This window comes from Equus caballus, chromosome 13 (assembly GCF_041296265.1).
Source record: "Equus caballus isolate H_3958 breed thoroughbred chromosome 13, TB-T2T, whole genome shotgun sequence".
Classification (NCBI taxonomy): domain Eukaryota; kingdom Metazoa; phylum Chordata; class Mammalia; order Perissodactyla; family Equidae; genus Equus; species Equus caballus.
The window spans coordinates 40,058,995-40,076,218 of NC_091696.1; the positions used below are offsets into that span (position 1 = coordinate 40,058,995).

At 49.0% G+C, this 17,224-nt stretch overlaps 1 protein-coding gene across 1 annotated transcript in view; it reads right to left on the reverse strand.

The window, feature by feature from the left end:
* XYLT1 (xylosyltransferase 1) overlaps nucleotides 1–17,224 on the reverse strand; it is a 303,508-nt gene that overhangs the window by 14,200 nt on the left and 272,084 nt on the right. The window contains exons 8-10 of the mRNA XM_023616263.2: nucleotides 15,780–15,956; nucleotides 11,166–11,428; nucleotides 4,487–4,682 (exon numbers count right to left, since the gene is read on the reverse strand). Coding sequence (XP_023472031.1) covers nucleotides 4,487–4,682; nucleotides 11,166–11,428; nucleotides 15,780–15,956 — 636 coding nt within the window. The remainder of the gene's footprint in view (nucleotides 1–4,486; nucleotides 4,683–11,165; nucleotides 11,429–15,779; nucleotides 15,957–17,224) is intronic.

Sequence of the window (17,224 nt, forward strand, 5' to 3'; positions counted from 1 at the left end):
ATCCCTCCCCTCGACTCACCCCCTCTCCAGGCCACCCTGGATTACTCTCTGCGCCTCTGTGAGAAGGGCTCTCTCTTGACTCTGATCTGGTGTCCACGCCTGCCTCTCTATCTGGAACAATCTTCTTTCCTTTCCCCACCCTCCTCCTGGCCAACTCTTACTCATCACCTAGATATCGACTGAGGTGTCACCTCTACTTAGAAGCCTTCCCTGTTTACAGGCGCCACTGAGGTGCTGCTATCTGTGTTTGCCCGTCATAGCTTTATTTTTTGCAGAGTATCACAACTTCTAATTTTCATGTCTTTCTCCCTAGCTCAAGACCATCAACTCCATGAGGGCAGGGGTATCTCTAGTGCCTAAAACAGTGCTGAGCACACAGCAGGTGCTCAATATCTATCCATCCATCCTGTATCTATCCATTATCTATCTATCTCTCCATCACCTATCATCTATCTATCTATCCATTATCTATCTATCTCTCCATCACCTATCTATCTGTCTATCCTCTATCTATCCATTATCTATCTATCTCTCCATCACCTATCATCTATCTATCTATCCATTATCTATCTCTCTCTCCATCACCTATCTATCTGTCTATCCTCTATCTATCCACTTTCTATCTATCTCTCCATCACCTATCTATCTGTCTATCCATGCATCCATCCATCATCCATCCATCCATCACCTATCATCTATCTATCTATCCATCATCTATCTACCTATCCATCCATCCATCCATTATCTGTTTATCTATCCATTCATCATCTATCTATCCATCCATCTATCATCTACCTATCCATCTTCTCTATCTATCCATTATCTATCTCTCCATCACCTGTCTATCCATGCATCCCACCTATCATCTGTCTATCCATCTTCTATCTATCTATCCATCAATCCATCCATTATCTGTCTATCTGTCTATCCAACCATCCATCATCTCTCTCTATTCATCCATCATCTATCTATCTATCTATCTATCTATCCCTCCACCACCTATCTCTCTCTATCCGTGCATCTATCCATGCATCCATCCATCATCTATCTATCCATCCATCATCTGTCTACATCACGAATGACTACAGGCTCAGCACATGGACACCCCTACGCACCCAGGCCCACCACACACAGACCCTCTAACGGATACTAACAAATGGATTAATGGTTACAAAACTACTTTGGGGTCCTACTTAAGGAAGGGATTTTTGACCAGTTAGGGGAGTGTGGGGACATTCCAGAACATCATCCTTGGATCCTCTGAAGAAATGCGGATGAACAATTCTCTTAGGTCTGGGTTCTAAAACCAAGATAACCTGGCAGAAGAGTTGTGGAGCTGCTGACAGTGGGAAAACTCCATCTTGTTTCTAACCCTAGGAGAGGGAGGAGAAAGTCAGCTGTCCCCTCCAAACATAAGGGGAGGTGGGGCTGCCTGAGATGGAGCCCCGTTGCTGTCACATCCTCTGTTGCCTTCAACATCTTCTCACCTGGCCTCACTGTAGAGGTCCACAACCATTCACCACAAAATGATCAATCATTCAAATTTAAGTACATGTTCAAGTTCAAGCTTAATGTACTGCTCCCCAGCTTCAAACCCACCAAAGGCTTCCCACTGCATTTAAAATATAACCTGAACTTCTTTCCAGGGCCTGCAAGATCCCTCTCAATCTGGCCCCTGTCTCCTCTGAGATCTCCCTCCTACCACTTTCCCTACTGCTCACTGTGCTCTGGCCACACTGGCCTTGCTGCTCCTTGAGTATGCCAAGCTCCTTTCTGGAGCCTCAGGACCTTTGCACATGCTTCTTCTCTCTGCTCAGAATGCTCCGGATCTCCCCATGGAGGGCTCTTTTACAGGTTTCAGTTCCAAAGTTATCTCCTTAGAAAAGCTTTCCTGAATGAATCATGCCATCAAAAGTAGTCACCATCAGCCTCCTAAGTCCTCAGTCATGACATGAATAAACTTTTATTTTCTTTATAATACTTGTCATCAGCTGAAATTTTTCTGTTCGTTTATTTGCTCTCTCACTGGCTGGCTGCCCCACTACACTGCCATTCCATGAAAAAAAGGGTCTGGTTTGTGGTTCACCACTGTCCCCCCGGCACCTCACACGTCACAGGCACTCGGTGACTGTCGGCTGAAGGAACGAGCATCTTTTCTCTAAGTCACTAGCATGGGAGTCCCACGGGATGGAGAAATCTATCTGAGCTGCTCAAGGACGCTGGCCACCTGCTGTGAGCCAGGCACCATGCAAAGCCCTGGGACGCGCCAGCACCAGGGACAGTCTCAACAGTGCACCAAGGGGCCCTGTAGTTCTTCCCTTCCTTCCTGTTCCATTTTACACCATTTGCCTTAAAAACAACTAAGACTTTAGCAAAAAAGCCAAAACACAACATTCAGGGCTCCATGCATCACATGCTGTTACTCTGCCAGGGATCTCAGTGGTTCTGACACCCAGGGTACCGGTTCTACAGCAGGAACCCTCACAAATCACTAGCCACGGAGTGGCCGACATCATTTGTCGTGGCCAGAAGTGCCCAGTCACCCAGCGGCAGGCTGATAAACAGGGAGAGCCCAGCCACCAGGCATCCATCTCCTTAATGGGACATTAATGTCTTCAACTGGCCGCTGGGGCCCCCAGCACGGGATCCAACTGGGACAGCATCTAATTGCCCCCTGACACCAGTTATTTACGGAGTGGGCTCCCATGGCAGCTTGAATCCAGCCAATCTATTTGGAGCCTTAATTGGAAAATGGTGGCTTAACAAGGAACTCCCACCCATGTCTGTTCAGTGCTCATTAGCAGGGCACAGGTCAGCCAGGCCAGGCCAGGTGGCTGGAAAAGGACCTGCAAGGAAAACATACGAAGGTAGGACACTTGCCCCCACCCTACCCTCAGCCCCTCAAGATACTCCATATTCTAAAATTGGACTCTTCATCTCTAACCCAGGAGCCAAACTCGTCGGGAATGCTTCACCCCAGGGATGGGTCACCTCTTTAGCTACCTGCTGACATGGGGAAGGCAGAAATCGGGTGCTGGAGTTTTGTGTGGGCAGCCCTCATCATGCTTGATCACGCTTCCCCTTCCTTCCAGCGTCACTACCGAAGCGCGTGCACGCACTCATTCAGAAATCTTGGCATCTACAAATGCAACGTTCTATTCCACGTGCTGGGGATACAGCAGTGATACAGTCCCAGCTCTCTTGTGGACAATCAACAAGTGATCAGAGAAATCAACAGGACGGTTTTAGATAGCAAATGCTAAGAAAACACAGTAAAATAAAGACGTGTCGGGTGGAGGATGCAGCTATTGTGGCATAAGTGGTGGGCAGGGAAGGCTTCTCTGAAGTGGCGCCATTTGGATTTAGATCAGAATAACAAAAAAGAAAGGGTGAGCTATGTGAAAAACTAGGGGAAAGCATTCTAGGCAGGAGGATTAGCATGTGCCAAGCCTGAGGCAAGAACAGGCTTGACGCGTGTGACAAAGATGCAGGAAGTATGAGTGGGGAGGAGAGTGGTACTGGATGAGGCTGGAGAAGCAGACAGAGGACAGATCATGTAGGGTCTGACAGATCCAGAGGCAGGGTTGATGTTACAAGGGTGGTGCTGGGTAAATCCATCAGCCTGGGGAGAAAAATAACTAAAAGCTGATTGTACCGGAGGGAGGAAAACTGCATTTCATGGATCTGTGCATCCATGCATCAGTCCATCTGTCCATCCACTGACCCATCCACCTGTCCGTCCACCCATCCATGCATCCATCCATGCATCCATCCATGTATCCATGTGTCTGTCCATCCATCCATCCATCCATCCATCCATGTATACATCCATCCACCTGTCTGTCCATCCGTCCGTCCACCCATCCATGCATCCACGTATCCATCCATTCATGTGTCCATGTATCCATCTACCTACCCATTCACTCATCCATTCACTGACTGATCTGGTGCTTATTTTGAGCTAAACTCTCAAAAGAACTGGCAAGACAAAAGCACAATGAGGCATGGGATTTGTGGCCAAAGAGACCTGAGCTCAATTTTGAGCTCTTCTTCTTAGCTACGATCCAGATAATCATCAGATCTCTTACAGCTCAGTTCTCCAATATGTAAAATGGGACTAATGCCACTACTTCATTAGGAAACCGGTTTGTTACCGGTCTATTACTAACATAGGTTTAGGAGTCACTGGCTAGGATGAAAAATTAAGAGGAATAGAAATTCTACTATAAAAAGTAGATGAAGGCTCCAGGTTAGTTTGGTCCACAAATAGTGACCACCCCTCTATTCTTCTCCTCCTGCCCTGTTTAAGAGGCTGGTTCCACTGTTCAGGGCTGGAGAACCCTCTTCAGGCACAGGGTGAGCTCGCCTTCTGGGATCTTCAATTCCCCTCCTCTTCCATCTCCAACTGCCAGTGTCAGACTGTGGCATAGAACCCAACATGAGGGCTGTAAAGGGTGACAAATTGTGACAGTGTTGGGCCTCTTACCTCAGAAAACTGAAGCCTCCCAAAGTCGCTGGGCGGGCTTGCGATCTTGAAGACTTTCTTTGGCATCACCCATGTCTCCAAGGTCTCAAGTTTGCTCACAGCCAGATTGGTAGCGTGATGCTTGATCAGAAAGCCCTGGAAGCGGTCAGCAAGGAAGTAGAGGTGGACAGATGCTGGGTGGCCCATTGGGTAGTACCTGAAAAACAGGCACAGTCTCACACGAGCTCACTGCTTAGCGCCGAAGGTGAACAGGCTCGCAATGGAGCCCCCACACATCACGCTGGTCCTGTTCCTAAAAGAGTCCCCATTTTATACAATGCTTACCATATTCCTTTGCATCATCCTGAAAGCTACTCCCTGTGTAGCTACGATCTCAGTAACTATTAACGACTTTTTTGCTGATTATAAATGAAAAACATGCTGACTGCAGCGAAGTACAATGAAGAAAACAAAAAGTACTACTTCTGCTGCTTCTTCCCATAGATAACGTCAATTCGTGGACATTTACTGATCCTCTGGCACTAGGAACTGGGAAGCGACCCCGATGTCATACTCACGCGTCTCCTTCCAGACTTATTTTCTATGTATGTATTTGCATAAATCTTACATTGTTGGATAACACACATACTGGCTTTATCTCATTTTTGCCTCATAGCATTTCCTGAGCACTGTCACGTCTTTGAAAAGTCTCTGAAAACATGCTTTTTATGTGTGTGTGCATACCCATTATTCCATTGTATATAATACCACATTTTATAGAGCAAGTACGCCATTACTGAGTGTTCATCTGCCTTGTATTTTTTTTCTTTTTTTTCTGCCATTCTAAACAATGCCGCATTGTTTAGATGTTAGTTTAGATTGCTTAGGATGTTGATCCTCGAGCAAAAATGTTTTTCGGAACCTCTCTCTCTCTTTAATCTCCACGGGGCTCTTTACGTCTGCTGCCCAGCTTCATCAGGAAGGTTATACTGATTTACGCTCTCACTGTTCTCCTCACCAACAGCATTGCGTATTATCCCTAAAAATTATTGCCAATCCAAGATACCTACAGAGGAGCACAAACAGGTAGCTCGTTGTTTAAGATGTATGTCTTTGATCCACAAGGGCGGGCAGGCGGAAAGGGGCAGGGAAGCTATGCAGAGATGCCCGAGGAGGGGAGGGGGCACCGAGCGGAGGAGGGAGGTGCCATGGATGGGCTCTTTGTCCTTCCTCCTTGTGAAAAAAACAGCTTCTGCTTCTGCAATGTGTAAATTGCACAGCACTTAGAGGGGCCGGCGGCTCCTTAATGGCAGCGTTCCACAAATCACTGTCCCCGCTCAGCCTTCCTTCCCTCTTGTCCCGATCTGGAGTTTAAGTCTTTATGTCCAATTATAAAGGCGAGGAAGGCGTCTTCCTCTGCTTCCGCGTGTCTTGAAATCACTGCCTTGTTATCGGGATGCCCCCGGGCTCTGAGGAAAAAACGTGCACTGTGTTTGACTGCTTGCTGGGCATTCATGGCTCATACCAATCCGCTTTGGGGCTGGACTCGGGGAGCGGAAAACCCTCCTCCTGGCCCGTGCTACAGAACTTTCTGCAATGATGGAAACGTTGTATATCTGTGCTTGTCCATTACAGCACCCACTGGCCACTTGGGGCTCCTGAGCATTTGAAACGTGGCTGGTGTGACTGAGGAACCGAGTTTTTAATGTCAGTTAATTTACACTTAAATACTGGCTTGTGGATAATGGTGACTGCGGACAGCATCGAGAGAGTCGTGGAAGAGTCCTGTGGTCACCTGCGTTAATTGGGTTAATTGCCAGTTCTTCACCTCTCCTGTCCCCTTGCTCTTTTCCACGTGACTTTACAGGTTTCCTTGCACCAATGAGGCAGACTCTGTTTCCCGCCCCAAACCTGTTTGGCCATCAGAATGTGGGAGAAGGGGTGTCGTGCCTCAAGAAGGCTTGCACGTTTTGACTCGCCCCTTTGCTTTTGTGTCATCACCACGAGAGCAGGCCTGGGCCAGCCTGCTGGAGGATAAGACACTTGGAGCGGAGCAGAGCCACCCCAGATCCGGTAACAACTGCCAGCCAAGAACAACGGAGCCCCCCGGACGTGCAGCTGGCGGCAGACGCAGGAGAGAATGCCCGCTGAGACCAGGAAAACCGCCCCTCTGACCCAGAGACTCGTGTGCTACGTAAAGCTTATCATTTCAAGATGCTGATTTGGGGCTTGTTTGTCACATGGCATTATTGCACTAGGGGAGTAGTACACTGTCAGCGTTTGTTCTGCAAGGTGGGTGGGGCTGGTGAAGGTGGAAAAAAAAGGAGAGCGTGTTGTCACGGGAGTTGAAAGAAGAAAGTGTTTCCAGAAGGGAGCGGCCAATTGTACGGGGTGCTGCTAACGGGTCAAGAAATGAGCGATGGTCAAGCGCTCTAGAAATCTAAGAGTTAATCTTTGATTGCTTGCTCTCCGTCATCTTCTGTCCAGAAATCCTGAATCCACCCTTGACTCTCCTGGGCACTGCCAGCATCCTGTCCAAGCCACCAACACGCCTTATACCTGGGCCCTGGCAGGAGCTTCCTCACTCAACTCCCTCCTATTTCGTCTGCTGTAACCTACTGCTGTCACAGTAGCCATATCCTTTGTCCCCTGCTTAAATGCCACAAGTAGCTTCACTTCATGCTTGCGAGGAAACCCAAACTCTCCACCTGGTCTACAAAGTCCTGCCTCTCTCCCTAGCTTCATTTGGTTTCCCTCTGCCCCAACCCACCACTTTCTAGCCGCATGGATCTTATTTTGGATTCTTGAACATGCTAAGCTCATTTCCACCTCAGGGCCTTTGCACAGGACACTCTCTCTACTGGGAAGGCTCTTCTTCTCTTATAATTACATGGCCGTCTGTGTCTTACCATTTTGCTTAAATGTTACCACCTCAGAGAGATCTTCCTTGACTGCTGAATCAGAAGGCACCAGCTCATGGCTACCACATGACTACCTTCTTTCTCAGCAGAGCATTTATCCCTGTTGATCTTTTGTTCTTGTGTACGTGTGCTTAGGTGCTATCTGAATGGGAGGGCCTTGAGCTCGGCGGCCTGGTCTGTCTGGGTCATGGCTGAGTGCCCAGTGCCTAACAGAGCCTGGCACGTAGCAGATGCTCAATCAATACTTGTAGACTGAGTGAACATTCTAGAAGGATTTTCTCTTGAATCCCTTGCTTCTAAGGTCCATCTGGGGTACATATAACCCAGGACTGAACACAAAGCCCTCTGGCGCCTCATCTCGACTGTATACGGTACATAGTAATTAAAACTAAGAAGAGAGTGAGTTTTAATTAGATGTAATACGATATGCAAGATGCAATACAACAAAAAAAGGATGCCAGATGCATTCATTTGGCCCAAAGGTGTTTTATTTTCTTCTTTAAATAAGGTGGGCATTGAAAAAATTAGGAGACACATTAAAATCTGGATTTCTGATTTGTCTTGAAAAATCAGATTTGCTTGGCAACTCCAAGTCTGCATTCCCACAGGGCAAGAATGTGCTGCGGCTCAGCGCCAGGGGCTGCAGGGGCTCCAGGGTGGCATGGTCAGCCCACCCTGCAGGGGCCAGCACTGACTGACACCTGTCACCTCCCCAGCCCCGGAGGGCATCTGGATTTGAGAAATTGCAATGAAATCCTCACACACTTATTTCTGGATGGCGCCTCACAATCAAACTTTATTTTCTTGTTCTCTCAATCTGGCATTTCGAAAATTTCTGCAATGAATGTGTGTTATTTTATAATGAGAAAAAAAATCAATAAACATTATTTTTATGAAAGGTCCTCCTAGGGACTGGAAAGACACAATTTGCATGAAACACCCAGAGAAAATGAGACTCTTGAATTAAAGTTTTTCACTTGCTGTTTCCCCAGATACCCCAGAGGAAGGAATTCACTCCCTTCTGCCTTTTGGGATAAGGGTCCTTTGTCCTGATTGATTTGCAGGCCTATATTCATAAATACGGCGGCTCTGCCCGCAGCAAGGCACAATGGGTTCTATTCAATAAAAAATGAGATAGAGGCCAAAGAAATCCAGGCCCCAGGCAACTGATGGCTCGCTTAATCCCCAAACAAATACCAAGAGAAAATGTCAACAACCCTAAATAAATTGGGGGCATCTTTTGGAATTTCCCGGATCATTTACCTAATAAAGTCTATGAAGCCTGGGGTTAGCCCTATGCTTGGACAATATTTGTCTCCCAAGCATCTGGCACTGTGCTACCTACTCAGGATACATCCTGTGGTTCCATGCACAAGGGTTCTGTCCCCGGACTAGCAGGGGGAACAGACCTGCACCGATGACCTTGATTCGCGGCACTGCGGCCACCGCAATGGGAGTGTTGGAGGTACGCCCCTGAGCTGAGTCCTGCTCCGCAGAGGGAGGGGTGGGCTATCACGGGGAGCTCTTAACAAGCTTCGCAGGGGAAGTGGCACCTGAGGTGACCCTCGAAGACTGAGAAAGGGGAGCCTGTGCACGGACAGTGAGGGCAGTAAGCAAAGGAAAGCACAGAGGGAGCAATGAGAAGTTAGATACCCAGTTACGGAGCGCGCGGCTCACAACACAGGAAGCTCCCCGTTGACTGCTTTTGGCAGCCTCAAAATAGGGGCAACTAAGATACCAACAACGGCATCAACATCCACTGAGTACCTTGTACGGAAAACACTGTTCAGATGGCGAGAACAATAATACCTAACTCATAAGGTCGTTTTTGAGGATTATCTCTTTAAACCTCACGACAACGTAGGCTGTAAGGTTTCTTATTATTCCCATTTCACAGATGAGGAAACTGAGGACCAGGGAGGTTAAGGACTTGTCCAGGGTCAACAGCTAGTAAGCAGAGTTGAGTTCAAACTGCAGGTCTTGGGTTCCTAACCCACATTGGTCTCCCTTTCCACTAAATCAGAACCCACAGCGAGACGAGAGAGAAGGCAGAGGCTGTGAGAAGATAATGAAAAATCGTTGCAGCCCTGCGGAAACCCAGCTGGCTCCACACGAGGCCCCAGACAGGAAACTTTCCATGTTTTCAGAGTTCTAAGGCACAAAATCGTTCCTTTCTTCTCCTCCTTCCATCCCCGGGGGGAGGGACATACAGGGGAGGTCTCAGTGGAGAGACACTGATGTTCACACAATTTTCTTTTTTTTTTTGCTTTGTTGCTAAAAGGGAGAGGTGGGAGGAAGCAGAGAAGTTTGAATAAGAGAGAAGGAATGATTAGAAGCACTTCCGGGAATCCATCCTAAGGAAATAATTGGAAAAGAGAAGGAAAAAAAAAAAGAGGTTTTCTGCAAAAAGATATTCATCAGAACGTTATTTACCATGTTCTGTTACTGACAACAGCTACAGGAAAAGGCTGGATTAAGCAAACTCTGGGATTTTTACTCAATGGAATATTTGTGGCATGAAAAAGGGTCATTATCACTATGGAAGCTGCAGAACAGCACGGGGAAAAGGGGCTAACATCATAACGCCAAGCCAAAAAAAAAGGGACACCAAATTCTTGTTGCAATTATGTCACTATCTTCAATGCAAAATGTTAGAGAACAGACTAAAAGACAAAACGAAAAGGGTTGGTCGGCTGAGAGAAAGGCAGGCAGGGGAGGGGACCATGTTGAATTACTTTCTTACCTTCCCCTCTTCTTTCCATGTATTCTAGAACATTCTTTCCTCAAGTGTCCACTGGTACCCGCTAATGGTAGGTGAGCTGATTCTAAGGGGCACCTGAATGTTTTAAATAATAGTCCTGCGTTTTAACGATGTGTTTGGTTGTATTTTTAGGTGCGCTAATAGTACGGTTATGTTTTAAAAAGGAGGCTTCACTTTCCAGAGATATATATTAAAATATTTATGGCTGAAATGATATGATGTCTGGGATTGGCTTCAATTGAACTGATCTGGAAGGAGAGAGAAAGCGGGTGAAGCCGAAGAGGAAACAGCATGAGCTGGGGCTGGGGGTGGTGGGAGTGGTAATTGCTAGAGCTGGGTGTGGGAGCATGGGGTTACACTCTACTCTCTATTTTGTATATACTTGATATCTTTCACAATAAAAAGTAAAAAAACATAGTTCTGTATTTTCATGGTGACATTCCATTTGAGGTCAACAGAGCCAGATAATATGGTGACAAAAAGCTTCCTTCTAAAGTACATATAATTGGTATAAAGAATGAGTCCACCGGGGCTGGCCCCGTGGCCGAGTGGTTAAGTTCGCACGCTCCGCTGCAGGCGGCCCAGTGTTTCGCTGGTTCGAATCCTGGGCGCGGACATGGCACTGCTCATCAGACCACGCTGAGGCGGCGTCCCACATGCCACAACTGGAGGGACCCACAACAAAGAGTGTACAACTATGTACTGGGGGGCATTGGGGAGAAAAAGGAAAAAATAAAATCTTTAAAAAAAAAAAAAAAAGAATGAGTCCACCCAAGGGGAATAATTAGGCACACATTAGATCTGGTAGTCTGAAAAGCTAAGGTGATGATGCCTTAGACTGGTCATGCTCTGAATGGTGGGATGGTTCTAGACGGTTTGTAGGCAAAGGAAGAGAGGAGGAAAGCATGGAGTCGACTTGCAGCCTCCAACGAGGAGGAAGGTCCCTCCTTCACATCCTCCTCCTGGACCCCACCCCGCCCCTCCTGCACCCCCAGGGCTCACCCTCCCACGGGCTCACCGGCAGCTGTTGTCCCCCTCCGAGTGCAGCGATGTCTCGGCCCGTCGCAGCCCCAGGCGGGCGAAGGAGTGGTACAGGGTGAGCGCCACATCGCTCAGGCTGTGGACGCCGTCCGGCTCGTCGTACACGTTCTCCCAGTAGGAGCGGAGGCCCGGGGTCCCTGCGGGGTAGTTCCCGTACAGGTAATAGTCCAGCTGCCCGATGATTTCCTGATTCACCACCGCTTCGAACTTGCGGGCAAAGAAGGTGGGCCGGGCTGTCTGCTGTGCTCACGGGATAAACAGAGAGGCGTCAGCAAGAGGGGTGGGGATGGGGGTGGGGGTGGGGTGGGGGTGGCGGTGGGGGTGGGGGTGGGGGTGGGGGTGGGGTTGGGGATGGGGATGGGGGTGGCGGTGGGGTGGAGGAACAGGGCTCTGCAGCCAGCCTGCCTGGATCCAAATCCTAGCCCTGACCTCTCTGTTCTCAGTTTCCTCTTCTGTCAAATGGAGATAATAGTAAGGGTGTCAGGACTGAACGAGTTAATATTCGTAAGGTGTTTAAAGCAATGATGGGCACGTAGTAAGCATCATTTAAATGTTTGTTAAATACATTATATCCTAGGTGTTTACAGCTGGGGTGGATCTCAGAAATCATTTTGCTGGAGGTTGAGGGCAAATCTAGCCTACAGATATGTTAGTTGTCCAGCAGTGTTTTAAAACTGAATTGGCTGGCCATATTTAAAAAGTAGAAGAGTTCACAGAAACAACTTTTGGCTTCCCTTTAAAGAGATCTAGCAACTCCAGGCACAGGTTCTTACATGGTAACAACTGGGTAAAGCTGGACAGCAGCTGTCCCTTTAAACGGGCACCAGCTCTTCAGCTCACTACAGTCCCCACCACTCCCTATCGCCTCCCTGGCATTGCAGCTGACTCCAGACTCACAGGAACAGCCCAGATTTACTGATCAGAATCTCTGGTAGTGGGGCTTAGGAATCTGTATTCTTAACAGGCTTTCCAGGTGATTCATTTATTCACTAAGGTTTGAGGACAAGTGCGAATGACACCTAAGCTGGCTGCACAGTAACCTGAATAGCTTTAAAACATTCAGATTCTGGGGTCCTTCCCCAAACCTACTGAGTCAACATCTCTGGAGATGTGATTTCGGAATCTGTACCCCAAAACGCTTCCCAGGTGATTATGATGCAGTTTGAGAACCATTTATGTAAACCGAGTTGTTAAGGAACCAGAGAGAGAAAGGGACTTATCTAAGGTCACACAGCAAGGGAACGGCAGAGCCAGGATTAAGATCCAGGGTCAAGGATGAAAGAAATAAGATCCTGAGCACCTGTGATCTGCCAGGTCTTGCCCTATGGTCTGGGGCAGGGATCAACAAACTTTTTCAGTAAAGGGCCAGATCATAGATATTTCCAGCTTTGCCACTCCTCAAGCTCTGCTGCTGTAGTGTGGAAGCAGCCATAGACAACACAGTGAATGAGTGGGTGTGGCCGTGTTCCAAAAAACCTATGTACAAAAGCAGGCGGTGGGCTGGATTTGGCCCAGGGGCTGCGGTTTGCTGACCCCTGGCCTAGGGCTATGGCAACAATTAAACCACAGCACCCTGCTCTGAGGAGCTGATGGTCTGGTGTTACTATTGACCTTAATGTGGGTCTAGCGTGGATTAACAGCAGCAACAGTGATTATAAGAACTGCTGACCACACACTCTCTGGAGGGCATTGCGTTTACGCCACGCCCGCTAATCCTCCCAACGCGCCGCAAAGCAGGTATTTCGATCCCCATTTCACAGAGGAGGAAATCGAGCTCAAGAAGGGGAGTGATTTCTACAAATGCACAGTTGTAAGATTCGAACCCGGATCCCATGACTCTAAAACCCAAGCTCCTTCTGCTGCATCCTCCTAGGGTCAAACTGTTAATTGAGTAAACCGGAAACCCTCATAACAAAAACCCTTGGCCTCGTTCTGACCATCCCATCCCCTCTGTCCTTCATGAACCCTTGGGAGCCCCCTCTCTGTGGGGGAGGGGTCAGCTCAGTGACCCTTACAGTGGCATTGAAAAGAGCTAGTCCACCCGGGGTTCAAACCCTCACTCTGCTACTTTCTAGCTGCATCTGTCTTTGGACAAGTCACCCAGGGCCTCAGCTCCCTCATCCTTACAATGGGTCTAACAATATGGGTACTTAGCACAGAGTCTGGCACCCAGCTATTATGATGTGACTATCCCCACTACCTCCTTAAACCTGCTCCCAGGGGCTTCTGAGTCTGTGTTTTCTGGGGCCTGAGGACCAGACTCAAGGCAGGGCAGTCTCCCTTCTCTGCCTGTGATTCTTTGATCATAGCTGGATCTTCTAAAAGGGCATGTTTCTATATTTATCATTCTCTTCCTCAGAGTTCTTTGAACGAGAACTCCGAGTGCCTTACAGGCAGCAGTTTCTCGAGTCTAGATGTTGGGGGATATTCTTGATCTTTGTTTACTGTGAAATAAAGAGCTGCGAGCACAGGATGCGGTCTCTGTGTCAGCCGGTCTTTATCAGAGACCACGATGTCCCCAGGATGCTGGAGCTGGAATACAAAGGCTGCTGCCCAGGGGCAGCCTGCGTGGGGCAGCGCTCCCAAGAACCAACACGGCTGCCTGCTCTAAGTGATGAAGGTTCTTTCCAATCAGGGCAAGGACTACTTGCTCTACAAAAGCGGGAATTATTTTTTTTCCCTTTTGAATAGGTCAAATATTCCCCCTGCACCCCTCTTTCTGCTCAGCAGATCCTTTCTGCACGGACCGTGGAGCTAAAATGTCACCCAAGTTCATGCCTAAATTAACATAGGTTTGAGGAGGTCCCTGGGCAGCCCTCAATCTGCCACCAAGAACAGGCCTAAAAAAATACTTATTGCAGCACCCGCTTACGGATGCGAAAGACATTAGGTGGGAACCTTGAAGGAATACGAACGAGGAGATGAAAGCTGCTCTGTGTTCTGTGCCTGTGTGGGCGTGAAACCAGATGGCAGAGGGGTCTGCTGCAAGAAGCCCAGGTCTGGAACTGGAAACACCTGGGTGGGACTTCTAGCCTACCACTTCACTAACTGTGTGTCCATGGACAAGTAAGTTCGCCCCTCTGAGCCTTGATTTCCCCACCTGCACGATGGAGAGGATGCCTACCCCAGTGAGGCCAACGCCCACAGATGGCCTGGCACACAGCCCGGGACAGGGACAGACAGATCCCCTACCTCTGCACTTCTCAAGCATAAATAACCTCCAGTCACCAGATTCTGACTCAGCAGGTCTGGAGCCGTAGAGATTCTGCATTTCTAACAAGCACCTGGTGATGCTGATGCTGCTGGTCCACACCCACACTCTGAGAAGCCCGGCTAAGAGGCTGGAAGTTCCATGCGGGCAGCCCGTGCCTGCCACTAGATGTTTCAGTTACGTGCCACAGTGAGGCAGCAGGGGCACCTCGGACTCGGTCATCAGCCTGGCGTTGTTGTCCCTGCCCTCCGTCTACATTAGCCATTTGGGGAACAGCATCCCACCTCCACGGGGTGGCCCTAGGGACCTCAGAATGATTTGTTTAGCCATTCCGCAGCATTCTGTTTGTGCTCTTGGCAGCTGGGGCTTGCGGCAAGGGAGAGAAGAGGAAGAAGCTCAGGGTGCTGGCCTGGAGGGGGCAGGAGGGGTGCTGACGTAGAAAGGAGAGAGGCTGTCCTCCTGGAGAGGTCTGGGGGCCCAGGCACCCTTGGGGCTCAGGGGAAGCAGATGGAGCATTTATCACCCTCCTGCTTCTGCTTCCAAAACTGTAAGCTGCTGGGCCACACAGAGATGCTGTGGGGACAGTGACATCTCTACCTCTTGTTACTCCTTTAAGTGCGATGCATCCAGAGTGTGGCGATTTCCAAACCTGGCTGCCCGTGAGAACTCCCCAAAGGGCAATCTATTAAAAATACAAATTCCTGGACCTCCTGGAGGTCAGCAGTTCTCAACCGGGCGTGAGTTTGCCCCCAGTGGACATTTGGCAACATTGAAGTCATTTCTAGTTGTCAGGACTGCAGATGGCTACAGGGTCTAGTGGGTTGAAGCCAGGGATGCTGCTAACTATCCTACAGGGCACAGGACAGACGCACAACACAGAATGACCCGGCCACAGCGTTGAGAGTGCTGAAGTTGAGAAACTCCACCTAGACATACTCAAGTTTGTATCCAGAAATATGTTTTTAGCAAATATTTCAGGGGATTCTGACTGAAAGGCAGTATAGAGAAACGGATATGAGTATGGCCTTTCGAAACAGATACACTAGGCTGTGTGACCTTGAACAAGTTTTTTGACCTTTCTATGCCTCAGTTTCCCTATCTCTAAAATGGAATAATAATATCTGTATCCATCTATCTTGCTGTCTGTCTATCTATCACATAAATTTGTCATGGGGTTATGGAGTCAATATAGGCAAAGTGGTTAGAATGGTCCTGGCATGGAGTAAGTGATCAAGAGATGTTGGCTATTGTTGACGTTGTTATTATTATTATCCACAGCCAGGTTGGATACTGCAGGGCTGACAGGTCTGGCCCTGGATGCCTGCAGAGGTTTGCTGGGAAGGTGTGCTTCAGGGGGCTGGCAGGGCGCTGTGGGCTCACCTGGAAGCGATGGAAGTCCTGCGGCTTGAAGTCATTGGGGGAGCAGCCGCACCAGTCCACGATGTGCTTGTACTGGCACTTGCAGCCCAGTTTGCGGTTCCAGTTGGTGATACGCAGGTTGTTGTCTACCATGGTGTCACAGTGGGGGCTGTTCTCCAGGACTGTGTGGAAGAAGGACTGGAAGGGAGAGAGGGTCCAGCCTGAGACCTCTTCCAGCCTCCCTCGGATGGGCTGGGCTGGGGGCTCCTTCCCTGGGACCAACTGTGAAGGGACTCTCTTGGACACTTGTCTGTTCTCTCTGCAAACAGGGTCAGCGGCCAGTCTGCTGCAATTCAAGGTACACTGGGTGTTTTGTCCAGAGTGACCTAACTCTGTTTAGAAGTCTACTGCTCTGAGTGTTTCTCTAAATTGTCTTTCTTCAGCAGCCTAGAATCTGATTTCAAGACATTTCATCACCCAGGACATCTGTCCACTCAGCAGAGAGGAAAAATTCCTCAGGGTATGTCAGCACATGGGGACCAGAGGAAAAGATGGGGACAATTTTCCAGAACACCATGGGCCAAAAGGGCTCTTGCTTTGCAAACAGCCAGATCTGAAACCAAAGGGATTCAGGTCTGAGGTCTTGAGAACAAAGACTGATGCTCTGGAATTTCACCCCTGGGAGAGGGAGGCCAGATCAGGGATGCATATGGCCCGGGGCTGGAAGGTGTCCCGGTGCCCTCCTGCCTCATCCTCTGCAGTAGTGTGACTACAACCGGGGGAGGGCGGCGGCAGGCTGCCTGCTGTCCGTGGTGCTGAAGCAGGTGCCATGGGTTCCCCCTATTCCAAGGACTCTTGGCCAGCCTCTCCTAGGAATCTGAGAAGGAGGCAATGTTGAAAGTGAAAAGAGACATCAGACATGGTTGGAGCTGCTGAGAGACTTCTGGAGAGAGAGAGAGAGAGACAGAGACTGACTTCTATTTGGATACTGTTTTATAAGCACCCCAGATACCAGGCAGATACAGTCTCCTCTGCTCTCTGCTCCCTAGGGGAAGCTGTGGGGAATACGTGTCCACTTGTTACAAACTTACAGCACAGGCTTCAGGATTCTGCTACACCGCTCCCCTGGAGGAGGTCTGAGACAGGGGAGGGCAAGGCAGAGGTGCTGGAATGGAGGAGGTAGCATCTAACAGGGACCCTGAAGTGCACCGTGCTTGCATGTGCTGGGGCAGGGGTGAGACAGAGAGCCAGAATCAGGATGAGCATCTTGATCAAAACAACCAAAGCCCCAAACAGTCTCTCCTCAATGGGTGGGTGGGCAAAGTGAGGCTCCACCCACCACCCCCAGCTAAGCGTCCTGTGATGTTAAATGACATGTCCGTGAACTTTGATTTTAAGCTTGAATTGTCTGCACACCCAAAGAGGTGCATATTCTCCATCAAGTGATAGGGAAAAGTACCCAGTTA